We start from the raw sequence: 14,571 nt of genomic DNA on the forward strand, positions 1-14,571 counted from the left end.
GAGGCCATGAACGCGCGCAGCCGGAGCCGCGAGCTGGCGGGGTTGCGTCACCGTCAACGCAGTCAACCCCGGGGGACCCCTTTTCTGGGAGCGACATGTACGCGCAGGTTTAGGCCCGGGCGTTTTGGGACCCCGTCAACCAGCCGTACGTGGGACGCGGCGCCGCTGGGCGGGGGTACGAAACGGCGAGGAGCAAAACGTCAAGGCGATGCTGGGAGAGGGCGAGGTGGAAGGCGTTTTGATCGGACGGGTGCGCGAGCGGAGGAATGAAGGGGCCGCAAGCCGGGCCGGGCCTCGCGAGCGAGGTGGCCGGGCACCATTGACAATGCTGTGCTCCGAGGAGGCGGGCTGGACGACAGGCAGCCCAGCACTCTGCAGCACCACGCAAGCTGACACAGCATCGTCTTGATTCTTTCCCCGACGCTACGCAATAGGTCATCTTGATGCCTCCATTGGCGCACACCAGAATTGTTTCGCTTTCACGTGCCAAATAAGAGTAAACATTAACCATTTGGGAAGGCTTGACATCCTAACTAGTCAGATAAGAATTAGCCTTGATACAGTGGGTATCAAAAAGTGACAGTAAAAGCGGATTTTACACCTAAATATATACTTTTTAGGGTAAAATCATACTCTTAGATTAACTAACAAAATATATTAAAAATACATTAAGATATTTATTTTTAACATCTTTAACTAAGTCTTTTTTTAAATAAAATATTATGTTTAATAAAAAATTCTAATTTATTTATTTAATTATTATAAATAAGCTAAAGCTCTCTAATATATTTTTAGTTCTTTTTTATAAACTATACTTAGTTATAGTTACTTTTAGCTAGCTTTTCTTACTTTAGGGTAGTATATCTTTTTTTCTTACCGTTACTTTTTAATACCTACTGTGATAAGTCCCTAAATTCTGTATTTGTCTTGATGGGATCGCTATACTAGATTCGGTCAGATTGGCGGTTAATGCAGCCACAGTTCCAGCCTTACCCCGCAGTCTAACTCTCATCATCACTGTTGGGCAGAGGTAAGGATGTTGTATTGTGCAAGTCGGTGCCCGCTAAGGGGTGCCTAGTATGGGCGACAATCACGCCGGCAGAGCGGCAACGGAGCGCTTGCATGGCACAACCGGTCCGCGGAACCGCGATGCATGCCTGGCCGACCCCGCGTTTCTGGGACCCTCGGCTCTCGGGCAAATATCCGGGGAACGTGGAATTTGCACACACACGATGCTGGCGCAGATCCCGACAAAAGAGCAAAATACGAGGAACCCCCCTTAGATTTGCCCACAGGCCTGAGTGGGCAAAGTAGTTGGCCGAGTAGACACTACCTGGGAAAGAGACAAGCCCCGCGTCCATTGCCGAGTACCGTCTGGGGAAGCGATAAAGCCTCTGGTCCGTAGGCAAACTTTGCAAAAGGTGAACAAAGAGATGATATAAAAAAAAAAAAAACACGTCTCAGATTTAAATCTTGTTTAATACTAGCTGCTGCTTTGCCCATTGAATCACGAGCAAAGATTTGGATCAAGTGAGGCCAACCACGGAACCCAGTAAATGTAGCCCATATGTGACGGCACATTCACTTCCCCCAGCAGGTCCTGCCAAAGATTTTCGCCGCAATGCAATCTGCCACATCATGTGCGGCAGAAACTCCTGCACCCGTCGTCCAGTGCGCAAAGCAGTTGACCTGAAAAACACTTTTTGTACTCACCTCCATTGGCATTTCCATGATGGTCAAGGGCTTGGTGATGCCCGCATTGTTGACGAGGATGGACGGCTGACGGCTATATTATTAACTAAATACAATTCTTATAACACTTGGTTTGCTCATTTTATGACCAAATCTGTCTTGACGTCACCATACTTTGCCTGCCAAAGCCCACGCATATAGTTGTCCCTTGGAGCCCATACGCCCGTTCCGCCCTTTGGCATCTTTTCATACGCACCTTTGAGATAGGTCGCCTGAAGCGTAAAGTGAGGATGCAGAGACATTGCTTCGGCGCGCTCCTTTTCCATGTACGGATACGCAAATGTGCCGTTGGCTTCTTCAATCTGTTTGATGACACGAATCATGACATAGACTGCGCAGTCGCATCCTAAAGTCCACGACGCGTTTTCAAATCCGACGGTGAAGAATAAGTTGGGCGTGTCTTGCAGCATGCCCGCTCTCCACAGGAACCGGTCCGCCACTGTGACTTCCTCTCCGTCATTGGTAAAGGTGATGCCGCCGCCGAAAAGTAGGCGTAGCCCCGTCGCTGTGACAATAACGTCTGGGTGCAGCTCCTGACCAGAGGTGAGCTTGATGCTGCGTTCAGTCACGGTGTCAATGGTGTCCGTCACGACACTAGCTTTTCCGCTTCTCAAGGCGGCAAACAAATCGCCGTCCATGGAAGCGCACATGCGTTGCTCCCAAGGCTTGTACCGAGGGTTAAAGTGAGGATCCCAGCTGACGCGGGGCGGCAGATGTTTCTCGTTTTCATAGCGCACATATCTTTTGACAAGACTAGGTGCAACACTGCACAGCTGAATCAGCGCGTAGACTTGGATGATCCAGACCCAGCGATTGAGCCAGTGTGCCATGCGGCGGGGGAAGAGCTTGAAGAGGAAAACGACGAGCAGACCACGATTTGGCAAGGGCATCACATATGTCGGGCTGCGCTGCAGCATCGTGACATGCTTGACTTTGTCAGAGACGGTAGGGACAATGGTGATAGCCGTAGCACCGGATCCAATCACAACCATCTCCTTGCGATTGTAGTCGTAGTCGCTGGGCCAAAATTGGGGGTGAATGACTTTGCCCTGAAATTTTTCTATACCTGTTATTGTCGTCTGTAATGGTTCTTCGTAATCGTAGTAGCCGGTGCCAAGGTATATAAACCGTGTCGTGTAAAAGACGGGGCTCTCAGCGTCACCGTTGACTACCACTGTCAACTCCCAGCACTTCTTCCTTGGGCTCCAGTTAGCAGCTGTGACTTTGTGTCTGAACCGGATATGCTCGTCGATGCCATTGTCTTTGGCGGAGCGTTCCATGTATTGCTTAATCTCCGGGCCCATGGCGAGCGTCTCTTGCTTTTGCCAGGGGTTCCATTCGAAGCCAAAAGTGAAAATGTCCGAGTCTGACCGGATGCCAGGATACTGGAACAAGTCCCATGTGCCACCAATGGCATTGCGACTTTCCAAGATGGCGTAGGTCATGCCTTTGGGGCCCTCGGACTGGAAGCGATAGGCTGCATTGATGCCAGCAACACCAGCGCCGATGATGGCCAGGTCAAAATCGACTTTCTCCATGGTTCCGTCCTGCGTAGAAGATGAAGGATTTTCTTTGCAAGTGACAAGTATGAGGCCTTAATAGAATGGATTCTGGGCGTTGAATTTGTCGAAAGCCTACGGAGTAGCCGGAGCGTATCACTCGGTTGGGGCATACTTTTAAAGAACAGGTTGCAAAAGCGGAGGACCATGCAGAGAATCTGTTTTACTAAGCACAGGTAAGCCAATCACATGTAAAACTGAATACAATTACGCACTGCTCAATTGCGGGAAAGCCTTTGTAGTAACGTAGTAGCCGGAGCATATCTCCAAGGCTGGGGTATACTTGTTGAGAGACAGGTTACGGAGCCAGTGCAAAGAGTATCTTTCGTCAATCACATGTGAAAATGAATTTATAGTCAGTCACCCCGCATCTGGGGAAGTTTAAAAGCAAAATCTCACCTGGCATTGAGATTCGTGTTACATGTGATAGCATCCAGGCGAGACGGAGACGGAGCACAAACGATACTGCCGGTGGAGATTGGCCGTTTCAAGGTCTGATCTCATGGTTTGAAGGTACGAACAAGGCCCCCAACAAATTATTACTGAGCCTAATAGAGCAGAAAGTCTCTCGAATCTTGTTGACTTTTGAATGAATTAATTAATGTCAGCAGGCTGGTGCACGGTTGTATATATTTACCCAGCTCCTGATCTTATAAGTTGACGGATTTTGGCTGGAACATTTCTGCTTGAGGAACCCCCCCGTCCCCCATCACAGCACCGCATCAATCAAGAAATTATCATTGCATCGCTTTCAGTATGACAAGTCTACGCAAGATACCGTTGCGCTTTATTTTTCTCAACTCTCTGCTCGACTGTGCGTTGGTCAGGGTTTTCCACTTACGACCAAACATAGGCGGCCTTTCGCCATTGTTGGTCTACGTTGGCATCTTTCAGCTGCTGTTTGCCGCTCAGTTGGCCCTTTTCTTTATATATGCCATTTTTATCTATCCTTTTTACGTCTCGCCGCTTCGCCATCTGTACTCTCCCAAGGGAGGCAAGCCTTTGCTTGGATTTGGCATAGAGATTCAAAAGTATGGTCCAGGACCAATGGCAAGGAAATGGTTTGTCATCTTTCAAAAAACACCATCATACAAAACAAGAGACTAATTTTATCATCTTCTCTCAAGGTTCTCAGAGACAGACTCTGATGACTTGATGCGCATACTGTTCCCAGGCAATCAAGAGGCTCTCCTCATTCGCTCACCTCAGGCTCTTTCCGAGGTGCTTGTCAAAAACAGCATGCAATACGAGAAGCCAGACTTTGCGCGCAGCTTTCTCTCGCATATTATCGGATGGGCATTGCTCACTACCGAAGGAGAGATTCACAAGAAGCAAAGGCGAAACATGAATCCTGCATTCTCTTTTCGTCATATCAAGGACCTTTATCCTCTCTTCTGGAGCAAGTCTCAGGAAGTCGTCACTGCAATGACCGAAGAGTGCCGAGAGAACTATGGCTCCGCGGACTACATGCGCATGGACATATCTGCTTGGGCTGTCCGCAGCGGTTTGGATATCATTGGTCTCGCGGCAAGCGGTATCGACTTTGGTGCCATTCAAAACGCCCAAAGTCCGCTGGCCAATACATATTACAAGCTGAATCCCTCATCGGAAGACATTTTGCTTATTATCCTCTGGGCTGTGCTTCCTGATGCGATGATGAAGAGACTTCCTTTATCGCGCATCAGGGACGTTACTACGGCGGCAGATAGTCTCCGAGAGGTCGCTACCGAGCTCATTCGCGCCAAGAAGACAAAGATGGCCAACAAAGAAGACTTGGGAATTGACATTCTCAGTGTCGCATTGCGGGCAGGCTTGTTCTCCGACCAAGAACTAGTCGATCAGGCGCTGACCTTTCTGTCTGCCGGCCACGAGACTACTGCCTCGGCGCTGATTTGGGCGGTATATATGCTCTGCAGATTCCCTGCCGCGCAGGAAAGATTGAGAAACGAGATTCGTGCTGCACTTCCATCGCCACAGAATGCAGATTCGGGTATATCTAGCGCCGACATTGACAGCCTGCCGTATCTCAATGCCGTCTGCGACGAAGTTCTTCGCCTCTACGGCCCCGTTCCTGCAACGATCCGAGTCAACAACTGTAATACGACAGTTCAAGGCCAGTTCATACCACGCGACACAATGGTGATTATTCCCATCTGGGCAATCAATACCGACCCGCTACTCTGGGGTCCGGATGCCCATGACTTCAAACCAGAGCGATGGCTAAAGTCGCACGACGATGGGACTGGTCACACTTACACAGCCAGCGCCGGTTTGTCCAACAACTATGCCTTCATGACCTTTCTGCAGGGACCACATAAATGCATTGGTAATACCTTTGCAAGATCCGAAATGGCATGTTTATTGGCCGCGTGGGTGGGACGCTTCTCCTTTGAGCTTGATGATCCGGCGCTGATGGATGAACGAAACGTAATTATTCCCCCTAGTGTCGTTGCGAAGCCTGAAGGGGGCTTGCAGATGAAGGTTCGGGTTGTCGATGGTTGGTAAAGCTTGGATGGGTAAGACGAAGTGTATGGAGGGACTACTTGTATCGCGCTCAAAAAAAAATAAATATATGCAATGATCACTTTTAATTATATTGTCTCTTCCAAAACCATGCTAGCTCTTGCCGTCGGGCTAGCTGTTGCCGTCGGATGAAGCGGAGCGGGGGATATAGACCCGGGCATCTATACAGCCAACACGGTTTGCAGTGGCTCTTGCTCCCGCCTCCCGCTTCGTGTGAGCAAATATGCTTGTAATATTGGTAGAGTAGTCGTCGTTTATGAATGCAGTTTAATTATTTTTCTCTGGAAACATAGACTCACGTTTTGGACCTAGCTACGCTGTCCCGCCGGCAAACCGAGAGCTCGAATGCCGAAGCCGAGGCAACTCGCTACCCAAATAAAACTGTAATGGCATCGCCAGCCAGTCCGTCTGCTCCTCCCATAGCACTTCATCTACAATTCAGACCCCAACTTAAAAGTAATACTTTGGAATTCTTTTCTGGCAATGGAGAAAATTGTCTACTCTTTTGACAGCGTCTCCTTCTTCGCTGCCGTTGTCGTGTGCGGCATCCTCTCGATCCGCATCATCGTCCCCCCCAACCACACGCCCAAAGCGAGCGCCTGGAAGAGCGACAGCATCGCCTTTTACGCTGGCAACAATGCCTTCATCTACATGTCCATTATTGCCGTCTCGGCCCTCAACCTCTACTATGCCGCGCTCGTCGTGAGCCCGCCCGCGACGGCTGCCCGCATCTGCCCCGTCGGCACCACAGCCCGCCTCAACCGGGAGCTGTTTGCCTGGAGCCCGACCACGATTGCCTCGTTCCTGGCCATCCTAGTCGGCGCGCCCCTGCGGCTGGGCGCCTTTCACGGCCTCGGTCGCAACTTTACCTTTGGCCTGGCCAAGCCGAGCGGGCTGGTCACGGACGGCATCTACAGATACATCCAGCACCCCAGCTACACGGGCATCTTTCTGGTGGCAGTTGCTGCCGCGGCCACCTTTTTCCGTCCAGATGGCGCTGCGGCATGCCTGATCCCGACAAAGTATGGGCCGCTCATCGATGCCTGGCTGCCGACGGCCTATGCTGGACTTGGGCTGCTGACCGTCTTGCAAATCTACACGCGCGTCTCCCAAGAGGAAGCCATGCTGAAGGAACTCTTTGGCAAAGAGTGGATACAGTGGAACAAGCGTACGGCAAGGTTTGTTCCAGGTCTTCTATAGTTGTATAATAATTGAAAAAAAAAATGTTGCTTTAATAAATATGTCTCTGTAGGTGGGTGCGTAGCAGGTGTATCTGGACTCTCGCTACCTCTGTTACGTCAAGGCCCCTACCTCAATCTCGACACGGACGGCACACCCATTACAAAACCCATCAAGATCTACATTGAAGACCTTGGGCAGACCATTATCATTTTTGAGGGCCACGTGAGCTTTTGTATGAGGTTCAGCGTTGTATAGCCGGACGGCGCGGATCCGGAAATGGTCTCGTTGCAATTCTCTCACGAGTCTCGCTCAATGTTTTGCGAATAGCGCCTCAGTCTTGACGATTTACATCTGCCGAACCAAGCAGAAGCCGCAGTACTTTCGTGTGCCTTTTGCACGGGATATTTCTCTTTAGCAGCACGAATGACTTCAAGATGCGACTTCGTACCCACGCTTGACTATAACTCCAGCCTGACGCGGCAGAACGAGACCAGTATCAGCCCTGCGACGCTCCGGCTGTGGGTGCAGGATACTTGAAAGTACAAGCGACCGTGTGCACTCACGAGCATACCCAGAGACGGAGGCGCATAAGGCACGTGAAATACAGACCAGCTCAGTGCTCTTCAGTGCTGTCAAGGGTGTCGCTGGCATCGTCTGCATTTGCCAAGGGCGTAGCTATTTTTGCAAAATACGCCCCTAAATCCTCCGACGACCACTGCGTAGTAGCAGCCGAGACCTGAGCCAGAGCAATTTCCTGATACCGCTGCGCGTCCTCTGTGCCCATCGGTTTCGTCTCTAGTCGGTACCCATTCATCTTGAGAAACATGTCTGCCGCGTAAAGCGCCGTTCTCTTGTTTCCGTCCTGATACGGGTGGTTTAAAATGACTTTTGAGGCTAGAAGCCCGGCTAGCTGGAACAAGTCTGTTTGCCCGTATTGCTCGTGGCGTATGGGCGAGTAGAGCGCAGAGGCGAGCATGGCTGGTTGGGTCGGCACTGCGAGACCAATGCACTGTGAATACAGACGCATCACCTGCGCAGCTGTAGGAAAACGGTAGGTGGGGGCTATCATGTTGAGCTAATAGTCAAGTGATAAGTTAAAGTGCGAATATGAAGCAAATACCCAAAAAGCTTGGCAGGTCAACCCTATGGAAACCGCCGTGCTATTTCTAGCGCTCCAGTGTGGACATGCATACAGTGCCCTCCTAAAAGTGACGCTAAAAGTTTAAAACTAACCTACTTCTAATATTAAATATTATTATTATATTATATAACTAAAAATTATTTATTAAATATAATAAATAAATTTATTATTAGAACAATATAATATAACTTATTTAAACTAAATAACTATTTTACTTAATTATTTTTAATTATTTTTAAAATCTTAATAAAACTAAAAAAAAAGGAGCTTATTTTTATAAACTAAGATTATTAACTAAATAAAAATATTATATTTTTTTAAAAATATATATTATAAAGTTTAACTCTTTTACTATTTAGAAATATTTAATATATAATTTTAAGCTTATTATATTTCTAAATATATTCTTTTAAAGTATTAAAGTACTTTATTTTAAAAAAATATTACTAGTTTTATAACTTTATTTTTCTTTTTATATTTAATTACTTATAATATTTTATTTATATAATTATATATATTTTAAAGATTATAGATTTATATTTTTTAAATAATTTTTAACTATTTCTTATCTTTAATTGGTTATAGCTCTTTAAAGTTATTTTTATCCCTCTAAGGTAGTTTATCTTTTTTTTTCGCGTCACTTTTGGGTAGCCATTGTATTACATGGGACAGGCAACAGAAACATGGGAGGCTGAAGAATAGTTTACAGAGTAGAGAAATCGTGGACAGAAAGAAACAGAAGAAATGTCAAAGTAGAAGTTATCATTCCCCGAAAGCTCCAAGGTCCAAATCGGTCTATAAGACGTAGTAGACCTTTGCGACAAACAGTTCACGCCAAATCTTCTACGCGGGTCAGTAAGAAAGGATATGCTGTACAACGTACTACCAACATGACGTCGCACGCATCTGATGGACTCGATCGACATATCGAGTACGCTGAGCCCGTGATAGTGAGAAACATGGTAATATAGAAATATATGCGATATCATGGCTAGTGTGACAACATACAGCTTTTAAAAATGCAATGTCACGCGCAGCGACCGCTCGCTCGCTCAAGTCACCATCACAGAGTACCCTGTACAGTACATCGCCAGTTTCGCGATATCAGCCATGTAAGCCAGGTTTGCTTTTCCGGCGAGAAGTTTATTACATCGCCTTGATTGCCCCGCCATTTGCCAGTTGGTCTAGTAGGAGAATGCTGCTCTGGTCAGAACGAGAAGAGAAAACCTGCAGCCATACGCGTCCAAAGGGGGCGTTATTAGCCAGTGCTCTGCATCAGTCCCCCAAAGTCCCTCCCTTCACCGATTTCTTAATAAATGGGCATCTGTTAATGACTGATCGACAACGCAGCGCCATACAGCGCTAAATGAATAGCCTGCCACCTTGCATGCATGCATGAGACGTCGCAATGCATAATGTAAGCCAGCCACATGATCAATATACCAACAGCCACAGAAACCCCGCGTTGGGCATCTACGCAGGCCGAGAACGAGAGAGCAGAAGTCTCTCAGCCTTGTCCCCAAAGCTTCTTTTTCTCTTCCAGGCGGGTTGGCTCTATCAAGGGCTACCAACAAGCATCCCTCCGAGTCACGAGCATGGCAACACCCATCACTACATCGTCGGAAGGAGCCTCCGGGAGCTCTACAAAAACCTTTCGCATCACAGGAGTCCCAAATGGCTGGGACAAGGAAAAACTCAGGTCTTTCATGGGCAATTACTTTCAGGACGTTTCCATTCAGTCCCTTGCCCCGCGTATTGACGGTGGGAGTGGCCAAGCAACAGCAATTCTCGGTGACCAAGTTGGAAATGCAAATCCAAGCGGAACCTCTACAATAGGTGGCCTTACATGGGACACGGACTTTGTCGGAATGACGACCCTCTTTGCACCACCTCAAGATGATCACAAGCTAGAGTATGTCGATTTCGGAGGCCAGGACCGAAATACAAAAGGCTGTCGAGACTGACTTACCAACCCCCAGCATCATTGCCGTCTCTGGCCTCGGTGGCCATGCGTTTGGCTCGTTCAAAGAACGAGGTGGCAGTCACATGTGGCTGCGGGACTCACTCCCATACGAGATTTTAGACAAAGTCACTAAGAGACCAGTGGCCCGGGTGATTATTTATGGCCACCGCTCAGATGTCGCCCATTCCACAACTATACAAGGGTTTCCTGACATATCCGCATCTCTCCTACACAGTTTACGTCCTCTGGCGGCCGAGACTCCAACGACGCCCACCATGTTCATCGGGCATAGCCTCGGAGGCATACTCATCAAACAAGTACGTTCACAACTCTCATGATGCGCCTTTCCTCACCCCCCCCCCCCCCCCCCACCAAAGTCGTATACAAACGAAGCCATTTCAGTTCATTGACGACTTTGCCAGGCTCTCGTTTGTATAGCGGCGTCAGAGACGCAACATGATACACTAGGAAGGCTGCTTCGTGCAACCCGTGCAATCATCTTCTTTGCTGTACCCCACAGCGGAATGCGGATAGAGGCTTTGACAGAAATGGCAGACCCGAGTTCCAACGGGCCCTTGATTAGTTCTCTGAGCTGCGAGAACTCGCCTGCGCTGCAAACATTGAGGGACGAGTTCAAAAAACTGTGCGACAAGAAGCAGAACTCACTGGGCGATTGCCGTTTCTTTTGCTTCTCTGAAACAGAACGTTCGAGTACAGCAGCTCAGGTGCGTTGGTTCGGCCCGAGAGAATAATGATTCGTACAGCTCATATGGTTTAGGATCACACGGGAAAGTGGCGTATGATTGGCCCCAAAGTACTGGCTGTCAGCACTGTATCTGCGAGATATTGCCCTCAGTCAGAGTCTGACGACCTTTGCGTTTGTGATATTCAACGTTCGCATTCCGATATAGTCAAGTTCGGTCAAAATGATAGTGAGTACGACAAAGTCCGGTCTGTGCTTCGAGACATGGCACAGCATACTATCTTGACTAGAGGTACGTACCGTGGTATGAGAAACGAGATGTCAGGTTTCTCGCCTCGGACTACGCGCGACCTTGCAACTGATTCTTGCGTGCCTAGCAAATGTGACGCTGGATGAACGGACAGGAGAGTGCTTGAGAGCTCTGTGGTTTGCAGACATGAACAAACGGTCCACAGAGGTTGCAAAAGCCGTCGAAGGGACATGTACTTGGGTGTTTCAGGAGCCGACTTACACCCGCTGGGTTTCGGTCAGCCACGGGCTGCTTTGGATCATGGGAAATCCAGGGACTGGCAAGTCGACTTGATCAAGCACATGATTCAGCATATTCGGCGTCATCACGCAAAAGGGGCTATACTTGCGACTTTTTTTTTTCACGACCGTGGAACAGAGCTGGAGCGGACACGACTTGGATTTTACAGGTCAATCCTTCATCAACTTCTTCAGCAAGTTCCCGATATTTTGCATGAAGTTGTCGACAAGTTTCACAAAAGTCAACTTAGCCAGGGCAGAGTTGGCACAGACTGGTATTGGCGTGAGCAAGACTTGGCAGAGCATCTCGCAGCGGCCATATCCAAGTCGCATGAAGTATGGCTATTCGTGGATGCGCTGGACGAAGGCGGCTCAAGGACCGCAAATGGCTTGATTGAAGAGTTTGCGGCTCTCATTGGCCAGAGTTCTGCTAGTAACGGGAAGTTGCACGTATGCTTTACTTGCCGCCGCTTCCCAATTCCGAGAATAACTGGTGCCTTTGAACTAGCGATTGACGAACGCAACAAGCCTGATATCGAGACCTTTGTACTGTCCGGTATTTTGCCATATCCTTGCCTTTTGCAAGACGGGATAGCAGTTGCAATTATCGAAGGGGCGAATGGAATCTTCTTGTGGGCACGTCTTGCTGTAGACGAGGCTCTCAGGCTTAAGGGGAGTGCGCGGACCTCCCGGCAGATTTATAAAGCCATTAAGCAAATGCCCAAGGAATTGGAAGAGCTATTCGAATCAATACTGACCAGCAAGGCAGATGAGCCTGCAGAATCTCTGTTACTGATGCAATGGATATGCTTTGCTCAAGACGTCATGACAGTACGGGAACTACGATGGGCCATTGTCATGGATGTCGAGAGACCCGGTGTTGACGACCCCGAAAAGTCGCTTGATGATTACTTCGATGATGACGCATATATTGGCGATGACGAAGATATGGAGAGACGCATCGTTGTGCTCAGCTGCGGGCTTGCCGAGGGTTTTGCGGGGCGGGTTTCATTCATACACCAAGCCGTCAAAGAATTCTTCCTCGATCGAGGCCTTGCTCTTCTCAGATCTAATACCATGTCAGAGAACCGAAGCACAATAGTGGCTACCGATGAGCAGAAGAGTGGCCATTACAGGCTTGCGAGAACATGCATTCTCTGTTTTCGTATGGTCCAACGTTTCAGCTCCTCTGGGCGTGTCGACAGAGAAGAACTTATCGCAGGCAAGTATCTCGTTCAGGGTGGATCACCTTCAACTCTCTTCGCATGCACCGATAGCCGCCCAGATCCCTTCTGACCCGCAATAGTCCGACATGGTCCTTCATCCCGCTATCTGGATAGGTCCCGCCGACCACCATTCGGGCTTTCCCGAAAGCAAGCGTTCCTTTACATGCTGGACATTTCTCTTTTGGAGTATGCGAGACAATGGTGGACGACACATGTCGAGAGATCTGAGGCAAGTGGTTCCCGCGCAGAGGATGCTTTGGATTACTCTGCTTGGCCTCCTTGATCCCACCAGATACGGGAATACCAGTGGATCAGCTTGCAACATCTGGCAGCCGAACGCCAATTGATTGCACAACTGCTAGCCATGGTTAAGCGAGCACACGAGGGGCAAATATCGATGGATGTCTTGGATTCACGTCAAAGAACACCCTTGTCACTTGCCGCCAGCGTAGGAAAGCTGCAGGCAGTACAGATTCTTGTTAATAGTCATTGCGTCGATGTGAATCACAGAGACGATGATGGGTGCACAGCAATCTGGCGAGCTGCTGAAAACGGGCACGCAGAAGTAGTGCAAGTACTACTCCAAACCCCTGGCATAGATGTTGACAACCAAGATGATGACGGTCAGACGGCGCTCCACGTGGCTATTGAGGATAAACACACGAAAGTAGTGCGGCTTCTGCTCGGTGCTGCAGATGTAAATTGTCGAGACTACAACGGCTTTACGCCACTCATGACAGCCGTGGACACAGCTTCATTAGACATGTTCGAGCTGCTTCTTCAGACTCCTGGAGTGGACGTGAATGCACAAAGCGTGGGGGGATATTCAGTGCTTTCATTGGTTCTCAGAAAGGGGAACAGCAGGCAACACAAATTACTTGTCGAGTCTGGTAAGTTACATATCAACTCCACAAGGAAAGCCATGGAGGCTCTTAGCAACTGGGTTGTGCCTATATATATAGAGAAGCCATAGGGGGTCTTAGCCGCCGAGAATGGTCATCCGGATGTTGTTTGGGCTCTTGTTGATGAGGGCGAAGTGCATGGCAACTCTTGTGACAATAGACCATCAGCAATCTCGTGTGGCTGCTCTGAAAGGAAACAATGATATTTTGTGGCTTTTCATAATCATCGTTCAACTGAAGCTCACCAAAAGCGACAAAGTCGGTGTAGAGGGATTTGGAAATGCTCGCAGGTTGTAAAAAATAAGACGGCGACGACGAGTGGCAACAGCTCTACTTGCAAGTTTGCGACGAGCGTGGATGGTGAGATCGAAGCCGCGACTGGGGCGTGAAGAAGAGAGAAAGGCGTGCTGATTAGGTCTCTCCAATTACATCTGAGAGCTTGGTTTTGAAGACTATATTGTTAGTTTGAGCGAGTACATTGTCATGTACTTGGCTGTCGTGGGCTATTTTTTGGCTGTGGTGGGTTTTTTGTCAGGCGCTTCGGACGGTATGCGCTGCGTACATGATTCAGATGAGACCAAGACTGCGCAAAGAGAGCTGTCGATGATTTGTTTCGATTCGACCCCCAGGTGATGGCCGCATCAAAGCCCCTGACTGGTGACTTGCTCTGCTGCTTTACGCGTAGAATCACCCCACCTCGGACTATGGCTCGGATCGGACTGCTACCACTCCGTTTTCCATATGGGCGAGCTCTAGTTAGGGGCCGGGAGGCGGCAGACGCAGGTACTGAGTTATCAGATTCGAATCCGCGTTCGCGCGTCCCTTGCTAGGGGGGGAGGAGCGACATGCCAGACACGCCATGAAAGAGGGCGACAGACACATGGGGGTGGGCTGGAAGTTGGGTTGCCGAAGTGGTGTCATTTCCGGGGCCGCAAGCTGAGAAGCAAGTGAGCACCGAGTTGCAAAGGCTGGGAGAGAAAGAGTACTAGAAAGAGGTAAAGAGGCAAAGCTAATCAAAGCCAAATGCACCTTTTGATGGGGACTTGGGCTTGGCTGTTGAGGGCAACCACGTCATCCGTTTACCCGCATGTC

General features: G+C 49.0%; 5 protein-coding genes across 5 annotated transcripts; 3 read left to right on the forward strand and 2 right to left on the reverse strand.

The window, feature by feature from the left end:
- Nucleotides 1-1,829: 1,829 nt before the first annotated feature.
- Nucleotides 1,830-3,290, reverse strand: BBA_04946 (flavin-binding monooxygenase, putative; the record flags this gene model as incomplete). The annotated part of the gene is made up of 1 exon (XM_008600043.1): nucleotides 1,830-3,290. One exon carries the CDS (start codon nucleotides 3,288-3,290, stop codon nucleotides 1,830-1,832), a length of 1,461 nt encoding a protein of 486 aa, XP_008598265.1.
- A 777-nt stretch (nucleotides 3,291-4,067) lies between these two features.
- Nucleotides 4,068-5,816, forward strand: BBA_04947 (Cytochrome P450 CYP617A1; the record flags this gene model as incomplete). The annotated part of the gene is made up of 3 exons (XM_008600044.1): nucleotides 4,068-4,125; nucleotides 4,165-4,372; nucleotides 4,439-5,816. The coding sequence occupies 3 exons, from the start codon at nucleotides 4,068-4,070 to the stop codon at nucleotides 5,814-5,816; spliced, it is 1,644 nt and encodes a 547-aa protein (XP_008598266.1).
- A 501-nt stretch (nucleotides 5,817-6,317) lies between these two features.
- BBA_04948 (prenyl cysteine carboxyl methyltransferase, putative) lies at nucleotides 6,318-7,034 on the forward strand (the record flags this gene model as incomplete). The annotated part of the gene is made up of 1 exon (XM_008600045.1): nucleotides 6,318-7,034. The coding sequence occupies one exon, from the start codon at nucleotides 6,318-6,320 to the stop codon at nucleotides 7,032-7,034; it is 717 nt and encodes a 238-aa protein (XP_008598267.1).
- Nucleotides 7,035-7,629: 595 nt separating this feature from the next.
- On the reverse strand, nucleotides 7,630-8,085 carry BBA_04949 (DOC family protein; the record flags this gene model as incomplete). The annotated part of the gene is made up of 1 exon (XM_008600046.1): nucleotides 7,630-8,085. The coding sequence occupies one exon, from the start codon at nucleotides 8,083-8,085 to the stop codon at nucleotides 7,630-7,632; it is 456 nt and encodes a 151-aa protein (XP_008598268.1).
- Nucleotides 8,086-9,752: 1,667 nt separating this feature from the next.
- On the forward strand, nucleotides 9,753-12,647 carry BBA_04950 (nacht and ankyrin domain containing protein; the record flags this gene model as incomplete). The annotated part of the gene is made up of 5 exons (XM_008600047.1): nucleotides 9,753-10,069; nucleotides 10,137-10,437; nucleotides 10,543-10,845; nucleotides 10,899-11,115; nucleotides 11,323-12,647. 5 exons carry the CDS (start codon nucleotides 9,753-9,755, stop codon nucleotides 12,645-12,647), a joined length of 2,463 nt encoding a protein of 820 aa, XP_008598269.1.
- Nucleotides 12,648-14,571: the final 1,924 nt, after the last annotated feature.

This window comes from Beauveria bassiana (genome assembly GCF_000280675.1).
Source record: "Beauveria bassiana ARSEF 2860 unplaced genomic scaffold BBA_S00012, whole genome shotgun sequence".
Taxonomy (NCBI): Eukaryota; Fungi; Ascomycota; class Sordariomycetes; order Hypocreales; family Cordycipitaceae; genus Beauveria; species Beauveria bassiana.